The sequence below is a fragment of the Nannospalax galili genome, unplaced genomic scaffold, assembly GCF_000622305.1.
Source record: "Nannospalax galili isolate Female #2095 unplaced genomic scaffold, S.galili_v1.0 scaffold2568, whole genome shotgun sequence".
Classification (NCBI taxonomy): domain Eukaryota; kingdom Metazoa; phylum Chordata; class Mammalia; order Rodentia; family Spalacidae; genus Nannospalax; species Nannospalax galili.
This window is the reverse complement of record NW_008357491.1, coordinates 208,407-220,727: the sequence shown is the minus strand read 5'-3', so window position 1 is coordinate 220,727 and position 12,321 is coordinate 208,407. Positions and strand designations below refer to the sequence as shown.

The window sequence follows — 12,321 nt, the reverse complement described above, 5'->3', positions numbered from 1 at the left end:
AAAGCCACCACCTCGGTGAAGTTACTAAAGCCAAAATGGGTTACAAAGTTAGGTAAATTCATTAAATTCAACTCCCCAAACAATTATGTTTATCTATGATGCCCAGGTGAGAAAGGCTGCGAATCTATAAAGGTAGGAGGACGGGGAACTAAGATTTTAGGCCTTAAAATACATTGGAAGATTTTTTTCTTAGTCCCCAAAAGCAGCTACTGTAATGAAATAACAGGAGAAAATACAGAGCTGATAGTTTTGCTATTGTGCTTAAAAAACTAGGCTTCCTCAGTGAAGCACCTGATAAACTTAGGTGGTTGATTACAGTGGAAAGTCCACTTTATACACACACAAACACACAAAAACTAGCGACTTTTCCTATCCCCAGTCCCTGCACTGCTGAGACACAAAATGAGTTTTATGGCAAAGGATCCTTAATCCCCCAGAGACGCTTTGGCTTGTGATGCTTTTTTTAAGGCCTCTCTGCCCTGCCCAGTACCATGGTCCTATGAGGGGTGTATAAAAACAAGGGCCTTGGGAAACCATCATGGTATGGGCTGTAGGCCCCTCAGGTTTGAATGTGAGACACCCACCCAGCGAGACCTTTACACAGGGAACTTAAATCTAACCTTGATAAATAAAACCAAATGTTTATTTACACCAAAGAATTCCAACACTGGATCTTTCACATATGAAGAACAAAGTATTATATATACACACAGCAAGGGATGGCAGGGCCGTAACAAGAGAACTGATAGTTTCCCACAATTAGAGGTCTACCATTTCTGGTTCACTGGAGATAGTGGCTCTGCTCCTGCCTCTCAGATAGAGGTTCAACTCTGAGAAGCAGCTCATATCACTAGATGGCATATGAGGAAAGGGGAAGGCAGGAGAAGGTACAAAGCTTAAAATGATCCCAGTGTGGCCACATCACCGTTAGCTCTTAAGAGTTACTAGCATGAAACTTATATAGACAATGTTTCTTTTTTAAAAAGCAATAAATTATGCTCAGTAACTGACTTCAAAATGGCCAATTCAAAAAAAAAGCTAAAAAAGATTTTGCCTTCCCTCTCCTACAAGCTGTGGAGAACAGCATGTCAGGAGATGAAAGGGGAAAAACAGGGTGGGAAGGAGCCTGGGAGAGAAGGTATCACAATCCTAAACTAAAATTAAAATGATTTCGGGTTAGGTCAGTAGACATGATTCATTAGGAACAGAAGCTGTCAGGATCTGTCTGCAGGTTGGGCAGAATTTCAACATCTGGATGTAACAAAGATGCACGTCCACTAGAGTCAGGCCAACCCCAGTGAATCAATTCTGGAGTGAGGTGAAGTAAGTGACTGGCAGAAGAGTGGTCAGGGTTGACTGGGCCTCCCTTCCTCCTTCCTTCCCTCCCCTGAGAAGCTACACCTGTATCATCTCTGCAGAGGAGCATGAGATCAACCCCACTGTAGTGGTGTGGGAGAGCCTTAGAAATTTTGACTCTCCTTCACCTTCCAGTCATCAACTGTCAATAGCTCCACAGCTAGGGGTTGGGGTTTCCATCCACGCTGAAGTGTTGATTTGTTTAACCAAGTTCAGGTCAAATACAAGACAAAGCCCTAGTCATTACACAAACTCACGGTGATTAAACAACACACTCCTAAATAATGAGTGGGTGAAAGGAGAAATAAGAAAGAAATAAAAGAATTCCTGGAATTCAATGAGAAGGACAATACAACACAACAAAATCTCTGGGACACTTTGAAAGCAGTCCTTAAAGGGAAGTGCCTACATTAAAAAATCAGAAAGAACACAAATAAATTACTTAACATTGCAACTCAAGACACTTGAAAGGCAATACAAATGAAACCCAAACCCAAAGAAAACAATACAAAGAATCAACAAATCCAAGAGCTGGTTCTTTGAAAAGATAGACAGACCCTAAAAAAGAAAAAAAAAAAAAAAAAAAAAAAAGAAGAAAGCCTATTATAATTTTTTATGACTCAACTACTATAAATCCACAAGCAACGGTTCAGACACGGTGCTTCTGAAGTGTTTCACCCCTCCCCACCAGGCGCAAGCTGCAGCAAGGAGAGGGTGGATTTCCCCACCTCTGCTCAGGCATCAGGAGACAGATGGGGTTATTACTGCTGAGCGCCAGCAGTCGCTGGAACAGGCATCCCAAGGGGGTTGGCAGCAGCAATCACTGGTGAGCCTGCCAGAGGTCCAAGGGGTGAGGGGGTTGGCACTGAAGAAATCCCTGAAAGAAAACAGCTCACAGTGAGCTAAAGACAACTATGGCAACCACAGTCACCAATTTTTCATTAAACTTATCCCAAAAGTAACACAATGAAAATTCTTTATTAAAGACTTCTCTTGGCCACACTTAACTGGAGTTAAGGATGGTTGTTAGCCACCATGTGCGTGCTGGGAATTGAACCTGGGTCCTCTGCAAGAGCAGTCAGTGCTTCTAACTGCTGAGCCATCTCTCTAGCTCCTAGGTCAAACTTTTATACATACTTCAAAGTCTGATGCATACAAATCCAAGTTAGAATGACAAATCCTAATCAAGGAATTTAGCAAACAAGTAGAGATTTAAGCTTGGAGTATGTCCAAGGTCCACAGCCAGTGATGGGCAATTATGTGCATATGCTATTAGCAGCCCATCTAGGGCAGTGCAATCCAACAGAAGCTCTGTTCTGCACTTCACTTTCTAACATGGTGACCTCTGGCAGAAATGTGGCCACTAAGCACTTGAAATGTGGCTACTACAACTGGGGAACTCAACCTTTAGCTTTTATTCAATTTTCATTAAATAGCTCTAAGTAGTCTCATACAGAACAGAACAGGACTTAGGTCAACTGGGGAAAGGAAGATTTTCGGGTTTTGTTTCCTTTTGGTACAGGTTGAAACGGGATTTCCCTGTACCCCTGCTGGCCTGGAATTCGCTATACAGATCAAGCTGGCCTCTATCTCAGATATCTGCTTACCTCTACCTCCAGAGTGCTGGTATTAAAGGTGTGTGCCACCACATGCAGTTAACATTTTTGTTTTTAAGCTAAGATTGTGTTTTGGAATTTATTTCCATTTGGTTTCTTCTGGCTCTCTATTGCAATTACTTGTTAGCTTGCCCTCAATTAACCAGTTCTTTAATTCTTATGTATGTGGGTGCGCACATGGGTATATATATACACTACCCCTCCCCAAATACAACAGTCCTTCCCCCCATCTGTGGAGGATGTGTTCCAAGAACCCCAAGGTGCCTGAAACCATGGCTATTACCCAAATCTCTACTACAATTACCCCCCCAAGACAGAATTAGTTTATAAATTAGGCATAGTAATAAAATAATTAAAATAGAATCTAATAGAAGTTATGTGAGTGTGTTTTCTCTCAATAGTATCCAGATAAATATTTTTGGGATCATGAGTAACTAAAACCATGGGTATCAGACACCCTCTTCTGCCCCCATGGGTACTGCACAACAGGGGCATACTTATATACATGTAGACAAAACACTCAAACATGAAACAAACTAACTAACAACAAAACCCAATATCAAAGATAACAACAACAAAAAAAACCAACCCCCAAAACTTTATTCTTTTTTTTGTCTTTTTGAGATAGGGTCTCCCTGTAGACCCTGTTGTCCTTGAACTCACTATGTAGACCAGGCTGGCCTTGAACTCACAGAGATCTGCCTGCCTCTGCCTACCGAGTGCTGGGATTAAAGGCGTGCACCACCACACCTGGCATAAAACTTTATTCTTTAAAGCTTGTTGAGAATTCAATTCTCCCTTTAAGAAATTTTCAGTAGGGATACAGGAATTCTGACCAGGAGACACTGTTAATATCCTAGTCAAGACAGTGTCACTGAAGTATATCAGGTTTCAAAAACAATTCAAAACCTGATGGGAAAAACCACACACTAGTCAGTATATTATTAAAACATTCTATGGGGTTAGGGAAGTAGCTCCATCATCAAAGTGTGTTAAATTCCCAGCATCCATTTAAAAAGTTGTGTGTGGGGTAGGGGTGTGAGTTTATAATCCCAGGGCTAGGAAGGGGGAGAAAAACAGATCCCTGGGGCTCACTGGCCAGACAGCCTCACCACATTGGTAAGCCCTAGGTCCCTCTGTCCCCCTACCCCCAAATGCTCAAACAAATGTTCACATACCTATCCACATTCACTAATCTACAGAAAAGATACACAAGAAACCAGGCAAAAAGAGGGAACCAAAATCAAGAATAGTAACTGACTATGACATTTCAAAAAGAAAGAACTCGCCAGTGAACTGACCTGACATCATATTGGCGCTGCTGACAGGTGTACTGCCCCCTGCCATGCTAGATGAACCCATTCGAGCCTGGTCCTTCACGACAGTGTCTAAAACAGACAGTAAGTTTAGCTTCTGCTTTTTATTAAATATTTTATTATTTTGTATGTATGAGTGCATTGCCTGCACGTATATGAGTACACCCATGTCGTGCAATGCCGCGGAGGTCAGAAGAGGGCGTCAGATTCCCCTAGAACTGTAGTTAAGGATGGTTCATAGCCGCCATGTAGGTGCTGGGAATCGAACCCGGATCCTCTGCAAGGGCAGTCAGTGCTCTTAACCACTGAGCCATCTCTCCAGCTCCTTAGCTTCTGTTTTACTCGATGTATTCAATCCTTTTTTTTTTTTTTATTCCATGTTCTTTCTAGAATTTAAAGTAGCAACTGCCTTTACCATGAATTAGACAAATAGTATAAACAGAAATACCTGTCTTGTCCAACTGTGCTTAAAAAATAAATCTGGGGTTGGAGAGACAGCTCAGTAGTTAAGAGCACTGACTGCTCTTGCAGAGGACCTGGGTTCGATTCCCAGCACCCACATGATGGCTAACAACCATCTGTAACTCCAATTCCAGGGGAATCCAACACTCTCTTTTGACCTCCATGGGCACTGAATGACATGGGTGCACTTACCTGCATGTAGGCAATATACTCATACATAAAAAATGCAAATAAATAAAAAAAGTCTGAAAGCAGTAAGAGGATGAGTAATTATCCACTGTAGAGCTAATTCAAAATGAATATGCTAGATGAGGGAGATTAATGGAGACAATACAATCTAACCTGACCAGGATGGCAATTTATTAACAGTAAATTGATTTTAGTGGTTTAGAGATCAGTTGGTCCAGAGCAGGGTACTAACTGGTACCCTGCTGTAGGGCAATGCTACAACCACAGACTTTACCTTTCATTCCAATCAGCAATTAGCCAGTCTGTTCCAGTTATAGGCGACTGGGCAAGAAGATAACTGACTTACTCAAAATCTATCCCACCATTCTTCAGGGAATAATACAATGGTGAAGTGAACACTGTTATGAAGCTCAAGTGGTCTGGAGCAGCATTTCACCAGATGGCACAGTCAGCTATATCCATAAACCTTAATCAAGGTGTTCATGAAAGAGAAATATTCGTAAGCCTCACTGGCTCTCTGCAACAAATGATTACTAGAGATAGGACAGAAGAAGACCTGTTTAATCTAACCATGTTATACCAGCCACTGGGAATTCATCTTCTTTTCTTGGTTTGTTTTGGAGCTAGAGTCTTACTTTGTAGCCTAGGCTGGCTTGGAACTTGTGGTAAATCTCCTACCTTAGCCTTTCAAGTGTTGGGATTACAGGCATGAACCACTCTGCCTGGCAAAGACTGAAATTTTCAGCTAAGCATTATTGTATACTTTTTATGTGGGGTGGGAGAGGGGCAGTACTGTGGACTGAACTATGGGCCTCATGCATGCTAATAAGCAAGTGTTCTGCCACTGAGCCTCAGCCAATAATTCCCAATAATTCTGTATAACAACTGATATGAGTACCCCATTTGAAGAAAATGAGGCTCAGTATGGGTAAAACAACTTCTTGGTGAACTAACAAGAACTAGATTCTAGCTCTGATCTACAGGTCCAGAAACTTGTTTACAACATAAAGTTCCCCCCTGCCTCATACAGTGTGCTGGTCAGTGATGGGGTCACAGAACTAACTGTACTCACAGAAGTAAGGGTGCTCCATGGCCTCTCTTGCAGTGAGTCGAGACTGGTGGTCATATCGCAGTAGCTTGTCCAGAAAATCCAAGGCCTCAGGGCTGACAAGGTGCTGGTTTTCACTGTGGACAAAGCGTTCCCATCGCTTACGAGAGTGTCTATAAGACAAAGGGGAAAGTGATCAATGGGCCACAGGGCAGAGAAGACCAACAAACAGCTAAGAGGGGGTAAAATTCAAAGAACAGTCTTGTACCATTTTATTGCAGGGGAATAACACACACAAGACAAAAAAGTCAATTGGCAACTGGAAGTGGCAGTGCTGTAGCAAGGAGTACTGGGTCCTACCCAGTTTTAAGAACCAAACTTCAGGTTACTTTCTAGGATAGGAATGTTCCTCCTGCAAGTTAGGGAGCTGAGCTAACAAGGTCTCTTTCCCCTCTCCATCTTGGCATTTCTTAAACCTGGCCAACAAATGCCTTTGCATCAGGAAGTCTAGTCCCGTGAAGTGGCAAGTGTATTACTATTCTGCCTCACCACCAGTGCCAGAATCAGCTGTCAGAAATGAGTCTCTTTCCTTCTCTTGGAGAAGGTCTTGCCATTAAAAAGGAAGCAAGTTAAATAAATAAATAAATAAATAAATAAATAAATATGTACTTTAGACAGTGTCTCATCGTAGCCCCAGCTGGGCTGAAACTCACTATTTAGATCAAGTTGGCCTCTGCTCCTGAGTACTGGGAGTAAAGGTGTACATTCACTATGACTGGCTAGATTTTTATGTTTGACCAAATTTTCACCAGATTATCTGAGCATTATTAACAAAAAGAACATGGCTATTTCAAGGACCCAAAATTTCAAAGTCACAGATACAGAATTTTGTGATTTACCTGCCCAAGATATCATTGAAACGTGGATCTAATTCAATGTTGTACTTGTCAATATAGTCATACAAATCTTCGGTCCCCAGAACCTTGGCTATCCTCACCAACTAGTATTGAAGAAAGACAAAAACCGTACCACAAGCACATCATACAATCAAATCAACAACTAGTAATAACAAAAAGGTATCAAGATGCCCTACATATGAGTAATACCTTCTGATGTTTCAATTCAAATTTCTGTGCATAGCAAGTGTTCATATAAATCCCCTTTGCTAATTCAATATGGAAATGTTAGAAAAAGTTAACTATTTTGCCTTAAAATGTCCCCTTGATGTAATCCACCTACCCTCAACCACTCAAATGATGATGTCCCTTCTTTTGGGAAGTTGCCTTTAACTTCTCAGCATTCTCCTCATTGCCATCTTTGTTACATTTCACTTGCATCACTATAGTTAAATGCCTTTACTGTTACATTCCCCTACAGATGAACTAAAAGCTATTTGAGAAATAATCCTCTTTTTTTCCTATATTCCTCAGTTCAGCATCGTACATGATGTGTAACTGTTTACTTTTAGGTGGTTGTCTTTGACTCATTAAAAATGGCCACTGTGCCCCAAGGGAACAAGGCAAAATTACCTTCCTAGTATCATCCCAGGTTCCCTTGAATGAAATGGTTCCTTGATTTTTCTTTAAGGACCAAATATAATTAGTTCAGAAAGTACAAATACATTTCTATTGAAATATAGACATATCTAAAACTCAATTCCTATAGAGAAAATGACCACAGTAATATCATACATAAGCCAACACACTGGAGAAAATGTTTCCTTCTCTAATGAGAGATCATGCTAGGATATTCTATATATTGTTTTAAAAATCTGTGTAACAGTTTTAAGTTTTTTTTCTTTTTTGAAAAACAGGGTCTTGTGTAGCCCAGGCTGGCCTCAAACTCACTATGTAGTTGAGGATGACCTTGAACTTCTGATCTTCCTGTCACATGTGCCACCAAGCCTAATTTTACACAATGCTAGGGACTGAATAGGGGCCTTCATTAATGCTAGGCAAGCATACTACCAATCAAGCTACACGGCAAGCCCCAATTTTATTCTTTGAATTGTATATATTTTCATAGAGTATTCTATATGCATTTTACAATGAAACTAAGGACAACCGAAGCAGGCTGACTAAGTAGTGGAGCATTCTGATATCAGGAACAGGCCTGGTATATGTCGGGGTACAATGTACATTACACTTCAATTTTTTTTCTTTTTTTTTCTGCCTGTATCTCCTCAGAAGAACACAGCACTAGGAAGTACCTCTGGCATTCTGTGGAGAGCCTCTATCTTTGGTCACAGTGTTAAGAGCTTTGGGTTTGCAGCCCAACAAGCCCTCTTTGAAATGACCTATACTTCAGAAATTTTTAAGGCACAGTCTTACACTGTAGCTCAGGTCCACTGAGCTTTCTAATGAGTGGGCAGGTCTGTTTTCCACTCATGGAAAACCAAGTATTACCTGATCATAATTGTCGTGTCCATGGAAAAATGGCTCCTTCCGGAAGATCATACTTGCCAACATACAACCCAAGCTCCACATATCCAAACTATAATCGTACATCTGCACAAAGGAAACTCACTGTAATCACACATGAATGTCCAGCTTATCACTCACAAATAAAAACATCAGTATCTTCAAGTATTTCTTTCTCAGCCTTTTATGCCTTCTTTCACCCAGTTTGTTTTTTGGAGTACTAGGGATTGAACCTAGGGCCTTGTGAATGCTAGACAAATGCTTTACCCGTGGGCTGTATCCCTAGCCCTTATTTCAACCCAGTTGTTTTTTTCTCTTTAGCCCTTCAGAGCAATTTTTAAATAAACTGTACACACTACTTAGAACTGCATTTATCACTTTCATAAGAAAACCTCCACTGTTACAATGCCAAGAAATCCAAGGACTCGAGACGGGAGAGAGCCAGTCAGCCTAGGTCAGGAAATTTCACTAATGACACTGGGCTAACATAATGACTTATATCATCTGTTGGCTTCGGATCTCTTCTCTCCTAGGCAAAAAGATATGGAAAAGAAAGGAAAAGTACTTGGAAGTCGAAGGCGATGCAAGTGTGGGGAAAGCAAATTAGGGTTACCCTGACAATATGCAAGAATGTGTGGTTTGAAGAATAACAGTCTTTACTGGAACAGATACATCTTGATATATAAAAAAAATCTCAAATCTGCTAGTCTATGAAAACCTTTTAGTATGTGTCCTTTTTTTTGTTTGTTTTATGTGTATGAGTGTATTGCCTGCATGTATGTGAGTGCATCCATGTCATGCAATGCTGTGGAGGTCAGAAGAGGGCTTCAGATTCCCCTGGAACTGGAGTTAAGGATGGTTCATAGCTAATGTTTATTTTCATGTGTATGAATGTATTGCCTGCATGTATGTGAGTGCATCCATGTCATGCAATGCTGTGGAGGTCAGAAGAGGGCTTTGGATTCCCCTGGAACTGGAGTTAAGGAGGGTTCATAGCCGCCATGTGGGTGCTGGGAATCTTACCTGGGTCCTCTGCAAGAGCAGTCAGTGCTCTTAACCACTGAGCCATCTCTTTAGCCCCTTTTTTACACAAATATTTCAGAATTTTTTTGAAACTTTATTTATTTTTATTTTATTTTACGTGTATGAGTGTATTTTCTTCATACGTGTAAGTGCGTCTGCGTTATGCAATGTAGTGCTGGGAAACAATTCCAGGTCCCTTTGCAGAAGCAGGAAGTGCTCTTCTCCCCTGACCCATTTCTATAGCCCATCTGAAACTTTTTAAATGCATCCAATAATAACGCAGGAAGACCTGGCATAAAAGGTAGTTAAGAATGTCTAGGTATTTTTTTAATACTTGATTTAAAACTCTTAAAAGTTATTAAAACCAGGGGCTGAAGAGATGGCTCAGCGGTTAAGAACACTGGTTGTTCTTGCAGAAGACCCAGGTTTGAATCCCAGCACCCACATGGCAGCTAACAACTGTCCGTTACTCCATTTCCAGGGGATCCAACAGCGTCTTCTGTCCTCTGCGGGCATTGCACAACACGGGTGTACTTACCTACATGCAGGCATAACACTCATACACGTTAAAAAAAAAAAATTATTAAATCCGTTACTAAAGTTCTTTTTTTTCCTTTTTTGAGACAGGGTTTCACACTGTAGCCCAGGAGGCCTCAAACTTGTGGCAACCATTTTGCATCAGCCTTTCAAGTGCAAGAGTTATCAGGGTAAACTACCATGTAAGGCACATGTGTGCGTGTGCGTGTGTGTGTATGTGTTGTATTTGAGGTTAAATTTAGAAGTACAAGAGAATGTGCTCCCCCTCCCCTTTTTGAGACAGAGTCTCATGTAGCCTAGGCTGGCCTTGAACTTCTGATCCTACATTTCCTAAGTACTGGAAAAAGATGTACACCACATGCCTTCCAGGTCAGGAGAATGTTTTATTGGGTATCTCTTAGTTTTGCTTTAGGGAATTTCAGACCATAATGTTAACATTACCACAAAAAAGTTTATAGCAGACAGCTCATTTATCTGTTACATTTCACTTAAAAAAGGAGAGCTATGCCTAGCATGGTGGCGCTTGCCTTTAAACCCAGAACTTGGGAGGCAGAGGCAGGCAGATCTCTATGAGCTCAAGGTCAGCCCGTACTACACAGTGAGTTCCAGGCCAGCTGGGGCTACAGGGAGACCCTGTCTCAGAAAGAAAAACAAAACAAAAATGCATAAATGACTCACTCAAAAGCACAAACTGACTTTTTTTTTTTTTTTACAAATCATGTGCAAAATCAGCACAAGACCAGAACTGTACTTGTCCTTCTCTTCTCACCTGATAATCTACAAGTAGTTCAGGACCTTTGAAGTATCGGGAAGCAACTCGGACATTATATTCTTGGCCAGGATGGTAAAACTCAGCTAAACCCCAGTCTATTAGTCGAAGCTGGAAGGGAGAGAAAGGGAGAGCAAGTCATGTACCAATGCCATCTTCTAAATGCCTGTCCTGTCACTGGAGTCTAAAAAACATGTCATCCATGCTGCGCTCTACCAAAAACCTTCAACCATATGTATTGCCACATGCCTACAATCTCAGCTACTTCTGACACTGAGGAAGGAGATTACATCACAAGTTCAAGCATGCCTGGGCCAAACAGTGATGCCAAAGTCAGCTTGAGAAGCGTAAGTAGATCCTGTATCAAAATAAAAATTTAAAAAGGGACTAGATGAGAGGGGTAAAGTGCTTTCCTAACCTATGCAAGGCCTTGGGTTCAATCCCCAGTACTACAAAATACACACATAAAACTATAGTCTTTAGGATAAAAATAAAACTATTTAGCTTGACATATAGCTTCCTCCACAATCTAGCTTCGAAAGATATTCTCATCCTCCATTTTATGTTTTTGTAAATTTCTTTAAGGGCTCACTGAATTGATAGACTTGCACATGGATAAGGAAGTACCCTGCCACTAAGATACCTACCCAGTCCTTGTTTTTTCTTTAATGCTTTAAATTTTGAGGTAGGATCTCAATAAATTGACAAAGTTGGCCTTGAACTCACTCTGTAGCCCAGGATGACCTTGAATTTAGGATTTTCCTGCTTCAATCTTTCAAGTAGCTGCTTTTGGGTTTTGTGATTTTTTTTTTTTTGAAATAGGTCTCAGTATGCAGCCGAGACTGGCCTGGTCTTGTATTCAGGGTCATTCTGACATTAGGCAGTCTCCAGAGTGCCCATGGGAGCTTGTGTGTTTCTCAAAACTACTCATTTAGCCAAATGTGGTATACACCTTCATTCCAGGACTTGGAAGGCAGAGGCAGGTGGATCTTTGTGAGTTTGAGGCCAGTCTGGTCTACATGGTGAGTTCCAGGCCAGGTGGGGCTACAGGAAGAACCTGTCTCAAACAAACAAACAAAAAACTCCAAAATCCATGAAACTGAAATACTATAAAGCATCGTAGCCATTACAGCTTTCATGCAAAAGTGCTTATAGAAGTTAGAGCCCTCATGAGTTTTGTAAACAAAAACAATATTTCCTGAACATTTCATCTTGCTTTTAATACTCACATTGAACTTAATGACATTAGGGAAAATACATCTTTTGTATAGGTTTATTAAAAAAAGAGTCAGCACCCCTATGGAAAGCAGTGTGGAGAACTTTTTAAAAACTACAAATGAACATACCATTTGAGCCAGTTATACCACTCATTGGCATATACCCAAAGAACTCATCCTATTGCAGAGATACTTGTACATCCATGTTTGTTGCTGCTCTTTTCACAATAGCTAAGAGATGGAAGCAACCTAAGTGTCCCTCAATTGATGAGTGGTTAATGAAAATGTGGTTCATATGTATGATGGAGTTTTACTCAGCAGTAAAGAAAGATGAAATCATGAAATTTTCAGGTAAATGGATGGAACTA

General features: G+C 40.8%; 1 protein-coding gene and 1 non-coding gene across 2 annotated transcripts in view; both read right to left on the bottom strand.

The window, feature by feature from the left end:
- Positions 1-1,917: 1,917 nt before the first annotated feature.
- Csnk2a1 (casein kinase 2 alpha 1) overlaps positions 1,918-12,321 on the bottom strand; it is a 48,228-nt gene continuing 37,824 nt past the window's right edge. The window contains exons 8-13 of the mRNA XM_008855133.2: positions 10,737-10,847; positions 8,393-8,494; positions 6,887-6,987; positions 6,012-6,160; positions 4,274-4,360; positions 1,918-2,233 (exon numbers count right to left, since the gene is read on the bottom strand). Of these exons, the coding sequence (XP_008853355.1) occupies positions 2,118-2,233; positions 4,274-4,360; positions 6,012-6,160; positions 6,887-6,987; positions 8,393-8,494; positions 10,737-10,847 (666 nt within the window). The 3' untranslated portion in view covers positions 1,918-2,117. The remainder of the gene's footprint in view (positions 2,234-4,273; positions 4,361-6,011; positions 6,161-6,886; positions 6,988-8,392; positions 8,495-10,736; positions 10,848-12,321) is intronic.
- LOC115067958 lies at positions 8,158-8,285 on the bottom strand. The gene has a single exon (XR_003847318.1). It is a non-coding gene; the product is annotated as a small nucleolar RNA SNORA25 (small nucleolar RNA).